A 16843-nucleotide genomic window follows, 5' to 3' on the forward strand; every position below is an offset into this window, starting at 1 on the left:
GGTAGGTAAAATCAGGTCCTTGGGATAGTGCCAACACACTAGTGGGTGAAGCTGGGTCCTGGGGTCTTGGACTGTAGGACGCTGGGGTCCTGGAGTTTTTTGGCCCACTGGTTGGTGGGGCTGGGCCCCAGGCGGTCCTGGGTCTGGTGCCTATCCACTGTGGGTGATGGTGGTCCTAGGACTAGTGCCGGCCCACTGGTGGACAGAGCCAGGTCCCAAGGTCTCTGGCTGCAGGGCCCTGGGGGTCCCGGGGCTAGTGCTAGTGCATTGGTATGAGGGGCCTGGTCCTGGGACCTCTGGTCAACATTGCTGGGTCTCGGGGAAGTTGTGGACTTAGGAGGTCTTAAGGCAGCAAGCCTGCTTGTTTGGTGGGGCTGTGTCTCTGCCTAGCTAGTTGCTTGGACTGAGGTGTCCCAGTTCTGGTACAGACAGGCTGGTGGGAGGGGTTGGGGCTGGTACTAATTGGGGCTAGAGGGAAGATTCTAAAATGGGGCTTACCAGCACCAGTGTCCATGTGACAGAACAAGTTCCCCACAATGGCTGCCACCATTGTCTGTGTCCCCAGGGTGAGCTCTAGTTGCCTCCTGCCTCTCCGGAAGGCTCTCCAAGATCAGCAGGTGGGTCTGCCCCAGGCTCCTGTCAAATTACTGCTTCTGCCCTGGGTCTAGAGCATGTGAGATTTTGTGTGCACCCTTTAAGAGTGATTCCCTATTTCCCACAGTCCTCTGGCTCTCCCAAAGTTAAGACCCACTGGCCTTCAAAGCCAAATACTCTGGGAGCTTGTCTTCCCGGTGCAGAACCCCTGCACTGGGGAGCCCAATGTGGGACTCAGACCACTAGCTCCTTGGGGAGAACCTCTGCAACTGTAATTATCATGCCATTTGTGAGTAGCCCACCCAGGGGTGTGGGTCCTGACTATACTAGGTCTCTGCCCCTCCTACCCATCTGTTGTTGTTCCTTCTTTATATCTTTAGTTGTAGAAGATGTTTCCTGCTAGCCTTCCAGTTTTTTCTTATCAATAGTTTCTCTGTAAGTAGTTGTAATTTGGGTGTGCCCATGGGAGGACGTGAGCTCAGGGTCCTCCTACTCCTACCATCTTGGCCACTCCTCTAGAATTTCTTGATTTGAATTCTGGCAATAGAGTCTTCTACTCTATATACTTTATTAGAAGAATCTTATGAAACCATATACTTTTTAGAGGCTGATTGATTTTAATCCTTTAAAAATATCTGGTGTTTATAAATTCTGGCTTATTGTACAAAAATAGAAAATAATTTTGTGGAGGGGTGTTAATCCTTTTATTAGCTCATCCATATGTCTTCTTTATGTTTCTGAACCTGCCTTATTGTTAGTGTTATGCAATAATCATAGTTTCAATATTTAAAATGAAAATTGTTGATGGAAATTTGTGCTGATTTTAAAACAGCAAAAAGAAAAATTATTTTAATACATCTCATTTTAATAAATTTACTTCCTCTAATCTCCAAATGTTTTCTTTGCAAAAGAGTATCTCTATTGATTAGATCCATGGGATATATTGTGTATTAGAATTCTAGACGTCACTTGTTTGCAGGTTAACTTGTTTCCAACACACACATAAACCAGTATATAAACACAGAGAGAAGAAAAGAAAACTGACAAGTACATGTACTTATGCAAACTGGAATTTTTTTGCTTTGAATGTTGTAACGATTATTTAAACAGTTGCTGACATCAGTCCTGATATCCCACACTACACCCCCAGTTGAAGCAATGATTTCTGCAAAATACAGATGAAAGGAAATTTTATCTTGTTTTGTTTGGAAATTTCATAATAACTGACTATTTCCATGATCCAAGGGTATAGCTTTGAAATTAGCTTTATATTTCATTATGGTTTAAATATCATTAAGGAATAGTGATTTTAAAAAAGTAGTACCATGAGCAGGTAATATCAGAAGACTATGTGGCTTATTCTTTGTGTGTGTGTGTGTGTTAGTTTCTGCTTTATAACAAAGTGAATTGGCTATACATATACATATATCCCCATATCTCCTCCCTCTTGCATCTCCTTCCCACCCTCCCTATCCCACCCCTTTAGGTGGACACAAAGCACCAAGCTGATCTCCCTGTGCTATGCAGCTACTTCCCACTAGCTATCTATTTTACATTTGGTAGTGTATATATGTCCATGCCACTCTCTCACTTTGTCCCAGCTTACCCTTCCCCCCACCATGTCCTCAAGTCCATTCTCTATGTCTGCATCTTTATTTCTGTCCTGCCCTTAGGTTCTTCAGACCTTTTTTTTTTTTTAAGATTCCATATATATGTGTTAGCATACAGTATTTGTTTTTCTCTTTCTGACTTACTTCACTCTGTATGACAGTCTCTAGGTCCATCCACCTCACTACAAATAACTCAATTTCTTTTCTTTTTATGGCTGAGTAATATTCCATTGTATATATGTGCCACATCTTCTTTATCCATTCATCTGTCGATGGACACTTAGGTGGCTTCCATGTCCTGGCTATTGTAAATAGAGCTGCAATGAACATTGTGGTACATGACTCTTTTTGAATTATGGTTTTCTCAGGATTGGTGGGGATGTAAATTGATACAGCCACTATGGAGAACAGTATGGAGGTTCCTTAAAAAACTAAAAATAGAACTACCATACCACCCAGCAATCCCACTATGTGGTTTATTCTTTAGGAGTGACATTTGATTTTCAAACCAAATGCATTTAGGGCATTCTGTCACATGGCATGAGTTACTGGGTATTTGTGTGCATTTTTACAGCTAGCTTTTGCAAATATATAGATAGAACATACATCAATCCAGTTTTTATCTATTTGGAATAAGTGTTACATTTGCTCTGTGCACACATCACTCTTAATTTACCATAAGATTGAGTTTTAAGCAACTGAAATTCTAATCTGCTATTGTATTTCATATTGTACATTTAAATTTATTGTTGGTGTTATTGGGGCAGGCACAATGGCAAGAGTATCTGAGGAAGAAAGAAAAATATCTATTTCCATTTGATACAAAGAGGCAAAATAAATGTGGCAGCATCTCTGCCACAACTTCCAGCATGAGTGTTGACTGCACACCATGTCATGGAATCAGAGTTGGAAACAGTTTAGTGATCCACCCCTGCATTTCCAGATGCCTACTTTAAGGTCCAGAGAAATGAGATAACTTAAGATTCATAGTCACAGAAACTAGACTATGATTGGAATTCAAATCCCATGACTTGCAGTTGAGCATGTTTTTCCATGATATGCACGCATTCTTAAGTAGCATGTGCTGTCTTTGATTTGAAGCAAAATAAGCTAAAGAAACTCCCTGTCTTTTTAAAAATTGAACTATAGTGGATTTACAATGTTTTATTAGTTTCAGGTGTACAGCAAGGTGATTCAGTTTTACATATATACTTTTTCAGATTCTTTTCCCTTATAGGTTATCACAAAGTATTGAGTATAGTTTTCTGTGCTATACAGTAGGTCCTTTCTGGTTATCTTTTTTATATATAGTAGCCCCTGTCTATTAAAGTTAGTTCAGTGTCTTACTTTCCTTCCAGCTCATTCAGCCAAACTAACTGGTGGAAACTTTGCAGAATATATACTGAATTTTAGAGGGAATGTTGCTTTCCACTGTCATTTATTATTGCCTTGGCTCTTGTGATTGTTGTAGATTGCTTACTTTATTCTTGAATAAACTCAGTGTGAGTTTTCTCTCATCTGAATACTATTCTAGCACCTAATCACACATATAAATAAAATAGAATTTTGTTGAAGTGCAGCTCATTTTACACAATGATGGAACTACCAGTTATACAGAAGGATATACTATATCAGTGAAATGAACATGCTGATATCCTATAGTTACCAGATAACATAGATCTTAAGCCAATTCTCCACACCAATATCACATAGGTCTTTCTCTCTCTTTTTAAAAATTTCAGCATTATTCTTCATATTGAAATAATCTCTTAAGGTGTCATACTTATTGATACTAGGCAACTAGACTTTTCTACCCCATGTGTGTGATAAGGGCCATTGATGTTTGATCCTGTTACTTTCAGTACCAATTTTTTTAATGAGTTAATTTTTTTGAGTCCTGGGAAAATATTATGCTTCCTTAAGAAATCCTCTCCATTCTGACTGCTGTTCCTGTGCTTCCTCTGTCACTGTTGTTTTTCAGCATTGCCATTCTTGGTGTGTCCTCATATCATTCCCCACCCCCCACCCCCCGCCGGCTCCTGAATTGGGGGAGTTCTCACTGATCTGTTGCATTTTCATGTTTCAGATTGTAAACCTGGGGTGCAGAATATGTTACCTTTGGAAATCTTTTCCTATAACTATGATACCAGATCTTTGGGATTTGGGTCGTGTTCTTTGCTGCCTAGGAATAAGTGTAAGTGCATTCCAGAGCAGATTCATCATCTGTACACTAAAGATCCCAGTTTGATCACCTGGAAGACTTTAAATAGTGTTCAATTGGAAGTGTTTAACATGATCTGGAAGCCTGGATCAATACCAGCTACTAGTTTCCCCACTGCCTTTTGCACTAGACTAAGTGCTACTGAATGTGTCCTTTCATAATATCAACTAACTGAATATAACTCACATTTTTGGAGCACTTCTACGTGGCTGGCCTTATTTTAAGTGCATTGCACATTTATCTCAATTGTTCCTCACAACAGACTTTTAACATCAGCATTTTATTATCTTTGTTTTACAGATGTGGACACTGAGTCCCAGAGAATGTGAGCCTTCTGCCCCAGTCGTACAGCTAGCACATGAGGGAGTCAGAGTATGAACCCAAGTGGCTGGCTTGTACATCCTAGCTGCTTCACTCCACACTGTGCTCCTTTGTTTGGAAATATTATTTGCTTGCATTAATTACCTAGTGTAAGCTTCAAAGTTGGTATAAATTATGCTTCTGTTTTTATTTCTCCCAAATAGAATCTATTTTATCTTATCTAATCTATTTTACCATATTGTACACTTCTAAATCCTGATTTTTGATTGCTAAAAGGCAAGCGGCACTTCATTTTTCTATGTGGAAATGATTTTTTTTTAAAAAGAAGGAGAAAAGCCCCAATACTTACTTCTTTCACTAACTCTTACTATTGAGAAGATAGACCTACCTCAGAAATCCCTAACTGTAGTAATAGTTCACTTTTATTTGGCCTTGTTGGAGAAAAAAAATCTTCTGCGTATGTGATTTTTCTACATGATTAATCTTACCTTGCAAATGCCTATTCTAAAAAAAGTATAATATTTTGAAATATTTCTCTAATGACCACCTCCCTGTCTTCTTAAACAGAGAATAACAAGTTTAACAAAATCTTTCCTTTATGACTCAGAATCATCATGATAAATGTCGGTTATTTTACTATTTAATAACTTACCTCTGTCTACTTTTTAGTTTTTCTTTCCTTGATGTCATATCATCCGCTGTCATTTTTTTTCTATTTTGAGTGTATTTCCTTCTAAAATACTTCTCCCCACACACTAATCATATTTGCTACATCACGTATGCTGTGTTGATAATGAAACAATCACATTTACTAATATATACTCATAAAATAAAAGTAAAAATGCATAACAGGAATAAAAATATAAGATTTAGTGAAATTTTTTATTATTATTTCTTCACTCAGAGGCATTGTTCCATCACTGTGAAATTATAGGGTATATTTGGGAGGTGCTGAGACTACCTGCTATGGGATCTCTGGATAAAGAAGATATTACTGAGTTCTGAAAATATGTTATAAATACAGAACTGAATATAAAAATATATATTTCTACATATGGAAATATAGAACTGAACACACAAGTCTCTTTTATAGTATGCTTTTTATCCTATTAACTTTCTGAAGTAGTTGTGATTCAAAAGCAAATTACACCATGCAGAATTCCTTTTTCTTTTAAAGGATTTTGATAATTCTGTTGTTTAAGGGTTTGAGGTGAAGTAATGCGATGAGTACATCAGGCTTAACAAAGCTACACTACGCTGTTCACATAGTTAACAGTTGTTTAGAGATGCATTTTTACTTCTCGGTTTGTTCATGGCTTGAACATCCAAATGAAAAATAAACTGGAATCTTAATGGTAAGTTTATTGTTGAACTTTATCTAGTTGTGTGGGTGATGTGGATAACACATGTGCAAGACGATTCATTACTAATTATTTTGCTAAGAAGCATAATGTTGTGGGGCTCTCTTGTGTGCCATTATAGGGAGGGTGATCTTGATAGACTACCCATTAGATTCTTTCAACACTTAGTTCCAAGACTGCCAGTGGTCCTCCAGCTTCTTATTAGATTAAGGCTGTGCTGAGATTCAGGAGCAGCTGGATCATGGGGAAATGTAGCTCCATGCTTATTGCTAACAATGAACAATTCAACCTTGAGAAAACTATCCCAAGCCCACCCTAAGATCTCTTAGTGGCGTTTATGCCATTTATATCACTATTATCTTTTCCCATATAAAACACTTAGAACAGTCCCACCTCAAAAGCTTTAAATGTATTTTGAAAAGATATTATGAACATCTAAATTATCTTGGCAGAGCTTAAGCTGCTCATCATCACGACACAAGATAACTAGTATTTTTTGTGCAGTATATGTTTTTCATATTCCATATGTCATTTATTCATAAATTTACTTATTCACTCATTCAGTAAATACTGATTCAGTAGCTACTTTTGCTATTGCTATGCTACATGTCAAGCTTATAGCCTTAAATGAGACAGAAAATTCACCCCGATGCCCTGATTTTCATCTAACCATTCATCCTGTCTTGGTCATGTTCTCTGGAGGTCCTGTGATAGAGCATGTAACTTGTCTAATCTCAATCTCTCTAGGTTACTGTTTGACCAGTGACCTTGAAATCGTTTTATGAGGTTTGTTAGAAGCTCAGTCCTCTTATATATTAAGTTAAATAGTTTGATTTGACCTCTACATCAAGCTTTGTGTGGGCCATGCAGAAACTAAATTTTGATCTTATTGATACCACCACAAATGTACATCTGTTGAATTCAAGGCATTTAAAAAACCTATCAAAACCAATTTTCCTTATTAATAAAATTATGGAGCATGAGAATCTCTTTGAGGGTTGCAAAATGAGAATATATATCATTAAACCAAACAAAAATGGAGTATTGTACCTCGAAAAAAAGAGGTTGAGATTACTTGCTAATTCACTATTATTCTCTTCAGCAAGCATTTATGCAGGCCTAATTATGGTAGTGTTATGTGAAGAAAACCTGCAGACATTCATCTTTCCCTCTAGAAATGTATGATTTATCGTATAATTAGTATCTATTGAATACAGAAAGGTAAGAACTTGCTTATGTTCATTTGCTTCTGATTTTCTTTTTTGCAGCTTCCCTATATTTACTTACACTATGTTTTCTAATCCTCATCAACACATTAGCACCTGTTTTTTGATGTTTCTTTGTTTTATTTTAGTCACACTCTTCCCTGTGCTTAGAGTTTAGAAACTCTTTACTATTAATCTTTCTGGGCATCTGTTCTCCTTTCTTGTATCTATACTCTGAAAATTTCCTCATGTGCCATAATTCAATTTACCTTTCTGGAAAGTAGTGCTAATAATATTTTCCTAGGCCACAGACTGCTGGAATTAAATGAATAAAGATGGTTGTAACAAGATAGGTGGGCCACCTGACTTTGAAATCCCCAAACAGATGTAATACATTGCTCTGCCCAGTGCTACCAGACAGGAACACCCAGGGATTCTGAACATGACCAAGGCTGTAAGCACCTGCTCATTATTATAGGCCAGCATTCTTCACAGATCCTATTACCATTTTAATTTTGTAAATAATCCACAAAAAGAAGACATAACTGGCTGATGCTATTTAGGACTGCCAGCTCCCCCACTCAGCCTAGTTGAAGGCAAATTTATGGAAGTGGATTTCCTGAAAGTACTTTAAAGAAAAGTAAAAATCATTCAGTGTGTAAGTGATGAAGCACAATAGCTACCACCTGTTGAGTATCTACTATGCACAGGGTACTATTCCATCTTCTTCTTTATATATATTCTTATTTGATTTTCATACCAGCTCTGCAAGGTGGGTTTATTACCTTTATTAATGGATAGGAGAGTTGCAGAGAATTTAAGTAACGAAAGCTAGTGGGTATCTCCAAAGGTTTTGTTCTTCCCACAATATCACACTACCTCCTGAGCTTTAATAAGAATCACAGAATATGTGGGTATATACTTATAAGCAGCTTAGACTTTGAGAAGATCTTGACTTTGAACTAAAAGTATGTGTAAGTGATGAAAAGAATCCTCCTTTGTAGAAAAAGAACATTCTATGCAGGGAGAGACTTGATTGGGAGTGTGAACAAGATGACTGGGACATTTAATAACAGTCTTCTGGACACATGACAAAGAGGATGATTGGCAGTTTTCCTTTATTATTGACAAGATCAGTGGAGTGGAGGCCGGAGGTAGAAGAAGTTACCAATTAAAATATTTGCAAGATGCTAGATAATAATTAAAAGGGGCACTGTAGTACCCCATTACAGGTAAAATTTAACAATTATCTTATTATTAGCCAATATAGGCATGGGAGTGAGGAGAGGAAGAGGGTTCTTATGCTTAGGTGGGCCATAGCAAGCAGTTTAGTGAGTCAGTACTAGCTGAAGTGTCAGAGTTACCAGTGATTGACAGCCGGAGATAGAGACAGATCCACATAGTCCTGGAAATTCTGTAAGCATCCTAGAGTTAAAGAACCATTTTAGCTATTCATCTAAAAATAGAAATAAATCTATAAATTGTACATAAAGATATACCAACAGATCAATAAATCTAACTTTTTGTATTTTCTATATACATGTATGCTTATGTTGGACTAAAAAGCTATCTTGAATAGTTCCATATTTTCTAGGCTTCAAGTTAGCAAACTAACTTGCAGTAATAATTCTACTGATCAAATTTTATTAACCCTTTTGTTGGAAGAAACTGTTGGTTGCTATAGAAGGATTGTGAGTATTACAGTATTATGTTCCAACTATTTCCCAGACTACTGGGAAAATATAATGTTTTCATTGTCATATAAACCTCTACATAGTCCATATGTAGAATACTGTATACAGAGTAGTAAAAGCTAGAGCAGTCTGGCCAACCACAGACTGCAGGCTCACTTAGTGCAGCATAAATTGTTCTAGATGCCTTAACATTGCCTGTTAACATTGCCTCTAGTAATGATCCATATCATTAGAAAAATTGCTGATAGTATTGGATATTCATATTACAGGGCAGGGGGTGATGCAAGCAAGAACACTTTTTAAAGTTTAAAGTGCTATATAAATGCCAAATAGAATTGTTTGTGGAAGATTATTAACATATAGCAAAATATGTCCCATCTATAAAATGAAGGAACCAGATTCTGTGATTTCAGAAAAACCTTCAGTTTCAATGTTCCATAACTTTATGTTCTCATGGGCTGGTCGCCATGCACTGTTGGTCATTGCACAGTCACTACCAGGAAGCAGAGCCATCTTAGTACCTTATGTGAAAGAGCTGAAAGAAGTACAAAGACAGGCTTTTCAGGATGCTGAGAATTCCAATGCAAGAATGTGTTCAAAAGGAACAAGATAAAATTCTACATGGCTATAAGTCAACAGTTTTAAAGAGAGCTTTTATATGTGTTTTTTTGTTTGTTTATTTTCATGAAACAGTGGAGGCACTCCATTTGGGAACACTAATGGCTGCCCATGGCTACTTCTTTCCAATCTCGGATCATGTCCTCACACTCAAGGATGATGGCACCTTTTACCGGTTCCAAGTAAGTTTAATAAAAATATTCTTCAACAGTAGAAACAAGTCTGCATTTTCATTGTTTTTACAAAAATTTTGAAAATTATGACATTTTACTTTGACTTAAGCTAGTTAGAATCTAATGATTTGTGAAAACTAAATTGTGTGATGATTTAAATTATATTTTATATAAAATGTTTGAGAAAAATTCAGACAGTCACAATGGAATTCAGGAAGATGAGAGAGTTCATCTGTAAGTAACATTTATTTGCTAGGAAGGAAGTTGAGAGATGTAACTAAATTTGTTACACTCTGGACCCTGCGTGATCCAGAGCCATCTACAGTCCAAGCAAATAGTCATGGGAATGCTTGAAGCTCCAGGATAGAATTTAGCTAATAAATACATATCCTCTGCATGTCTGAGACCTTCTACAAGTCTATGAAGACTGACATGCATGATGCTTTGCGTGCATATACTCATCTGAGACAGGAAGCCACCTTAGATAACTTATAAACTGACAAGAGTCATTCTAGGTCATTTTCAAATGAGATACCTATAAAGAATAATCTTTCAGGAAATGACTGTGGATTCTAATTTTAGTCATTGAGCATTCAGTTGACACTTGAGTTTACAGTGGTTTACCTGAAGTGTATTCTACATTTCATTAGACATTATGGTTCATTAGTAACTGACTGGAAGATTCCAGCCTAGAAAATTAAGGCACATATAATGTCAGAGTTCAAACTCTAGCTCTAGGGATTTTCAGAGGATTCTCCCCATTGTCCAGCTTTTAGACATTGGAGCATTCTTCTCACTAGCTCTGAATGATTAGATGTTCTATATCTAAATAAAGTGACTTGGATGCCTAAGGACTTGCTTGGACTTTGCAGTTGAAAACAGAGGGAATATGTTTTAAAAAATTGTTCTCAAAGATCATTGTCCTCCTAGAACACTCTCACTGCCACTTCCTTAGGGCACGTCTATCCAAGGCAAATAATCATAGCACTTTCTGCACTGAATAGCTAGTAAATAAAGCAATCTCCTGAAACTGTGATAGTGACCTAAGTATTCAAGCAATTTAAGTTAGTTGAATCACTTAATTTTAAAAGGCTTTAAAATAATGAAGCTTTATCCTTTATAGAGTTAAATTTAAAGTAATGGTAGCTTGGGCTTCCCTGGTGGCGCAGTGGTTAAGAATCTGCCTGCCAATGCAGGGGACACGGGTTCGAGCCCCGGTCTGGGAAGATCCCACATGCCGCGGAGCAACTGGGCCCATGAGCCACAACTACTGAGCCTGCGCATCTGGAGCCTGTGCTCCGCAACAAGAGAGGCCACGACAGTGAGAGGCCCGCGCACCGCGATGAAGAGTGGCCCCCGCTCGCCGCAACTAGAGAAAGCCCTCGCACAGAAACGAAGACCCAACACAGCCAAAAAAATAATAATAAAAATAATAAATAAATAAATAAAATTTTAAAAAAATAAAAGTAAAAAAAAAATAAAGTAATGGTAGCTTAAAACAGCTTATTATTAAGTTAGAGTAACTTGTGGTCCTAAAGTTAGCATTTTAATAAATAGAAATTATTAGTGATTAGCAAACAAATTATGTATGTGTTACTAACACTTTTTGATTTTTTAAAAGGAGTTACTTTGCTATTGCAGGATTACATTTTCCATAAAATTTTATTTTCTTATACAAGTTTTTCATATGCAGACTCTAAGTAAACGTTAGGCCTAAAAAATTCTTACAAATTCTAAATGAAATGTATTTTTTTAACAAAAATACCAACTTTTATCCATCTTTGCTATCAATATTACAAGTAAAATCATCTGTGTATAAAATAATATATTTATAAGGGAAGCATTGAATATAGTCTATCTGCTGACAATTATCTAATTCAAAAATTTCCCTCAAAACAAACTAGCTGAGACATGGCCTAAAATTAGTGGTGATGTCTTGAATTTGTATAATTTACAACCTTTAACTCTGCTCTTGTCATTCCCAGACTGAAGTTAGTAGGCAGACAAGGTTTTATTGTCATGCTCATGGGTCAAAGATGAGCAAAGCTGGGAATGGATCACCCTGCATTCTGCAGAAAAGGAGAGACTGTTTTTAAAGAGCTTTACAACAAAGCAAGGGAATGAGTGCAAATGATAAACTAATTACATCACTACTTGGCATAGGCAGAAGATTATCAAGTTCAATATGCCTAAATAGATGATAGATGATAGAAAATCTTTTAAATTACATGAATTAATGTTAAATATTAAATGTTAGATATTTTAATGACACACTCACATTCAAAATAGGATAGAAACATGACATATTTGTAAATCTAATAACCATACAATCTAAAAACCAAGGTTTTAAAAACAAACAAAAGAAACCCCAGAAAATTCAGGGATAATTTAATTCCTGCCACAGTGTCCACCAAGGCATTAATTAGTTTATATTTGAACAGCTCTAATAACAGAAAATACATTATTGTTCAAGGTGTTACTTCCATTTTTGTGTTGGTTCCAAGCAGCATTAAGTTCTTTATTGCATTGAATTGAAATTCAACTCCATGGAAGGATTTTAAAAATCATGGGTTAAAATAGGAAACTTGCAACATTGTGTTTACAATTGCTCCAGTGAATGATTGAGATTCTAACCATCATTAGGAATCTGAAGAAGCTTTGGGGCATGAGTTTGAGGCAAACAGAACTCTTACTTTAATTGCACTGGTATGCCGCAGTAAATTTGTCTCAATTTTTCAATCATATGATTTTTGTATTTACTGTAAACTTGCAATTGTCTAATTATCCTCCTTAGCTAACTGAAATTGAGTTCTGACATGATTATCCAGGTCACTTTCATGACTTTCATCACAGTAGTATAGGTGCCAAAGATTACCGAGAGATGGCTAGACAGTTTCGGATCTGTTTTATCACGGCTAAAGAAGCAAACTCTGAAAAGCAGAGAAACTCATAGATTAAAATGTCCTAAAGCCTAGTTTAACTGTGAAAGTAAATTTTTAAATTCCAACAAACTATAAGGGTTTGTTATTTAAATTTTCTTTTACTATAAATCAAAATATTTTTCCTAGAAAAAAAACCTTGCAGTATTAGTGAGGAGTGTTGGTTTTGTGCCTTTTCCGCATAATATCACAGGATAAAATAGCTTCATTCATTTATTTTTACAGTCAGGAAATTTTCACTAAAGTAAATGATAGAAAAATAAAAATTATAAGAATGCTATTGAAAACATTCCGTGTGGCTTTGAGAAAAAAATATGTGTCTGACCAGTCTGACTAGAGTATATATTTTTAGAGTTAGATAAATAGATATGCATATGCATGCATGCACACACACACACACACACACACACACACACACACACACACACACACCCCTCCCAAAATAAAGAAGCAACCCAAAGGGAATAATGCATTCTATGAGAAGTATCTCAAAAACTAGCAGCCCACATGAAAGGAAGATTTTTAACTACTTTGTTTCTCTATGGTTCTCCTAGAGTAGTGACCCAGTTTTACTCTCAGACTAGGTTAAGTGGATTCATTTGCCAAGGAGGGGGTGCTGTATAAAGCCTCGATATCACCTTTTATCTAATGCTTCAATTTTTTTACCCTCTAAATGTCTTCTGTCACTTTGTTCACATATATACAAAATTAGTATTAGTAGCCTTCTTTATGATACTGGAGCAATTCCCAAGAAAGCATAGAGGGTAAATCAAATCCCCTGGGAGTCCTAAACAGTTTGAAAGGGCTCTCTCCCAGAGATTCAAGCAGTTCTCCCAATTACCCTTTTCCCCTTCTTGAGAATCCCTCTTCTAGAAGGCAGAATTATCAAACAGGTAATCAGAGATTACCCTAAATATGCTTGTTACACACAGATTGTTAATATAATTGACTAATAAATATAATTAAGCCCACAAGGCTGATGTGTGTAGTCACTGTTCCATTGAATCCCAGAGCCATCATCATCCAAGGAAACAGTTTGAAAGAGTAGACTGGTGGTGATGGAGTATCCTCGGGGTCTGGAGCCAAGCATGTCCTGCCATCAGGGCTAGAAAAGCCCTGTCAGAAAATATAACATGCTGATGATAATAATTGGGTTTTCTCGATCAGACATTTTCTTTGTAGTTTCATCAATCAGTTTCTAGAATTTCACAGAATCACATATCTGTCTATTGTTAAGCAATCAACTAAGATATTAGTTTAAAAAAAATCATCTCTGACTTGTGCAGTTTAAAAATTTAGAGTAATAAGTGTCTCTATCAAGAAATATTTTTTAAAGTGAGGGGGAAAAGTTGTTTTAATCTAGCTGGATAATGTTGAGAGCTGCATTATATAATTAATAGAACCAAGCAAATGATTGCCAGATCTTAAGGAAAGATTCTGACGGTTGAGCTTTTGGATCTACTGAGGGCAATGATGAAATACATAAATCATAAAAAACAATTTGCTAAATTTAAACATATCTCATCATGAGTCTTCCTGAATATAATACTTTGCTTTCAGTCTTTGTGGATTAACACTTTTTATTTGAATAATGCAATCAGTCCTTTTACCTTTCTGTCAGATGACATACAATTGTAGCAAATGTACACTGTTTTAAATACCTGCTGGCGCTGCACCTATTTGGAGGCTGAACAATTGCTTAGCAAAGTAAATGTAAAAGAAAAACCTTACAATGCCTCTCTGAGTACTTTTTCTGGATAATAAAACATACATTGTTAGCACACTATTCTAGATAATTGCTGAAGATAAACACAGCTCATAAACCAGGAGCCCCACTAATTCTTTATGTGCCTAACCTAAGTTCCACTTCTTTTCATTCCACAGACACCCTATTTTTGGCCATCAAATTGTTGGGAGCCAGAAAACACAGACTATGGTCAGTGCAATATCTCCTCATTTTATTATTGACAACTAGTGTGTATGGATGAACCCATGCTTGCATTTTATTATTTGTCACTGAGAAAAGAAAACCACAGTTTTCAGTATGGGACTAATATTTCTAACATTGAATTTATGAATGGCCTTGTTTGGAAAGTCACCAAACCTGCTGGCAGCTTATTCCATGTTATAGTGCCCCCTGTGACTATTAAAAAATTACTTTCTTGTGAATAGATGAAAGAGCTATAAACAAGCTTAAAAGGGTTATTATTTTTTTTTTCTCTACCACCTTGGTCTACTAGAAAGTGTAACAAAGGGGCTCAGAGAGCCAGAGTTTTAGTTCACCTCTCCTATTTAGCTATGATTTGTGGTAAATTCCTTGCCTTTCCCAGACTCCATTTTTCTCACTATTATTTGAGGCATCCTATGATTCTATAAGCAGAAGGTTTTGTTAAACATGAAAGGCCAAATGCAAGCAAAAGGAAAGATACGATAGGAAATTTAATCATAATGAATCAACTTCAGTCAACTTAGAATGAACTCAGTTCAACAACCATGATTTTAGTTAAGCTTTTCAAGGAAATAGGCCCCTAATAAGTGCTCATCTTCTTACATCTTCCTGAAGGCTACAGTTTTCAAAAATAATATTGTATGTATGGTTTTTAAATGTCATTTCTACAAGTATTCATTGAGGATTTGTTCCAATGCAAAGTGTTATAGTAGGTGCTGGGATAACAAGGAGACTCTGACTTTATCTACACTGTTGAGTAACTCATAGGCTGGACGAGAAACGGGAATTATAGAGAAGGAGTTGCTGTGAAGTGCTGAGTGAATATAATAGTGGTATGTGTAAAATATATGGAAGTTTAAAAGAATAAGAGAGTGACTTTGAGGGTTTCCAGAGTGATTTCACAAAAGAACTGAGGGCATCTGAGTTGGATTTTAAAGGAGGGGAGATTTTTCAGGAAACAAGGCAGAGAAGGCATTTGAGGCAGAGTGCCAGCGTGTTCAAAGACAGAAACTTCACAGCAATCTGGCTTTTGTTGGCTCCTGGAGAGAAGTTTTGTAAGAAAACCATAGGAAAGCCCATGGAGTCATCCCTCATTTTTGTCATTTCAGAAAGTTGAATTTCATAGTTCATCCAAGGGTGGTCAGGTGCCAACCAAAGATTCAAACTAACATAATTTATGGAAGACAATCTAAAAACCAGAATACTGAACCATTAATAGAGAGAATAGATGATTCCTTTCCAGTAGTGGGAATGTTGATTTTTTTTCATCCAGGGTACACATTCTTCAAAACTGATGCACTTGGAGAAAGAAGTTAATTAAAAAAAAAAAAAAAAATACTGCCGATTTGTGGATCTGAGTTGGAGAACTTTGTGATGTATTTTGTCCAACCTGGGATGATACCTGGGAATTATTTCACCAAAGAGTATGAAGTTCTAGTGGAGAAAATACCTGGACACCTGACAAGGAGCTCATGGAGGAAAACCCAGGTGTTGGAGGCAGACAGACCTGACCACAGATACTGCCACAATGATGTACCACATACTAACTGTGTGACTTTGAGCAAGCATGTAACATCTCTGAGCCTCAGTCTGCTCACTTTTCAAGCAGAAATAATAATATTGACTTTCTAAAGTTTTTGAAATAACCCAAATTAATATGCCTAAAAAAACTGGTATTGCTCCTCTCATACTTAATAAATCAAAATTGTTTTCGGTCGTCATCATTATTGCCTGACAGGTAAACTGCCTCTGTTCCTTACAGAAAAGCAAATTCTTATTCTTAATGTTCTCTTAGTCCATATTTTGTGTTTTTCATAAATATGTTAGTGTTCCCAATTGCAGTTCATGTTTCAACACTTCACAGTAGATTAATGTTTCTGTGGTAAGGCCAAGGAAATGGCATGGCTTACACAGAAAATCACTTACAGAACATCCCTCAAAGTCTGTCATCTCAAAATTATTAATGTCATTCAGTTTAACATTAGCTCTTATTGGTGTCCATTTCAAAGGGAATCATCTTCTAAACTTTCTCCTGAAACCTGGAGAGCCTGCAATTTTTAACTAAAAATAAGCATAGTCTTTATTATTCTATTTGTTTCCCCCCCTGAATAAACATATACCTGTTTATGTCTCATTTGCTTGGATTATATACAAGTGAA

The 16843-nt window shown here is 36.4% G+C and overlaps 1 protein-coding gene across 7 annotated transcripts in view; it reads left to right on the forward strand.

Moving 5' to 3' along the window:
- Positions 1-16843, forward strand: part of RGS7 (regulator of G protein signaling 7) — a 600338-nt gene that overhangs the window by 438732 nt on the left and 144763 nt on the right. For all 7 annotated transcript variants that reach the window (XM_082340984.1, XM_082340986.1, XM_082340980.1 and 4 more), the window contains 2 exons: positions 9700-9806; positions 14621-14672. In XM_082340984.1, coding sequence (XP_082197110.1) covers positions 9700-9806; positions 14621-14672 — 159 coding nt within the window. The remainder of the gene's footprint in view (positions 1-9699; positions 9807-14620; positions 14673-16843) is intronic.

This window comes from Balaenoptera borealis, assembly GCF_965194805.1.
Source record: "Balaenoptera borealis genome assembly, chromosome: 1".
In the NCBI taxonomy this organism is placed as follows: Eukaryota; Metazoa; Chordata; class Mammalia; order Artiodactyla; family Balaenopteridae; genus Balaenoptera; species Balaenoptera borealis.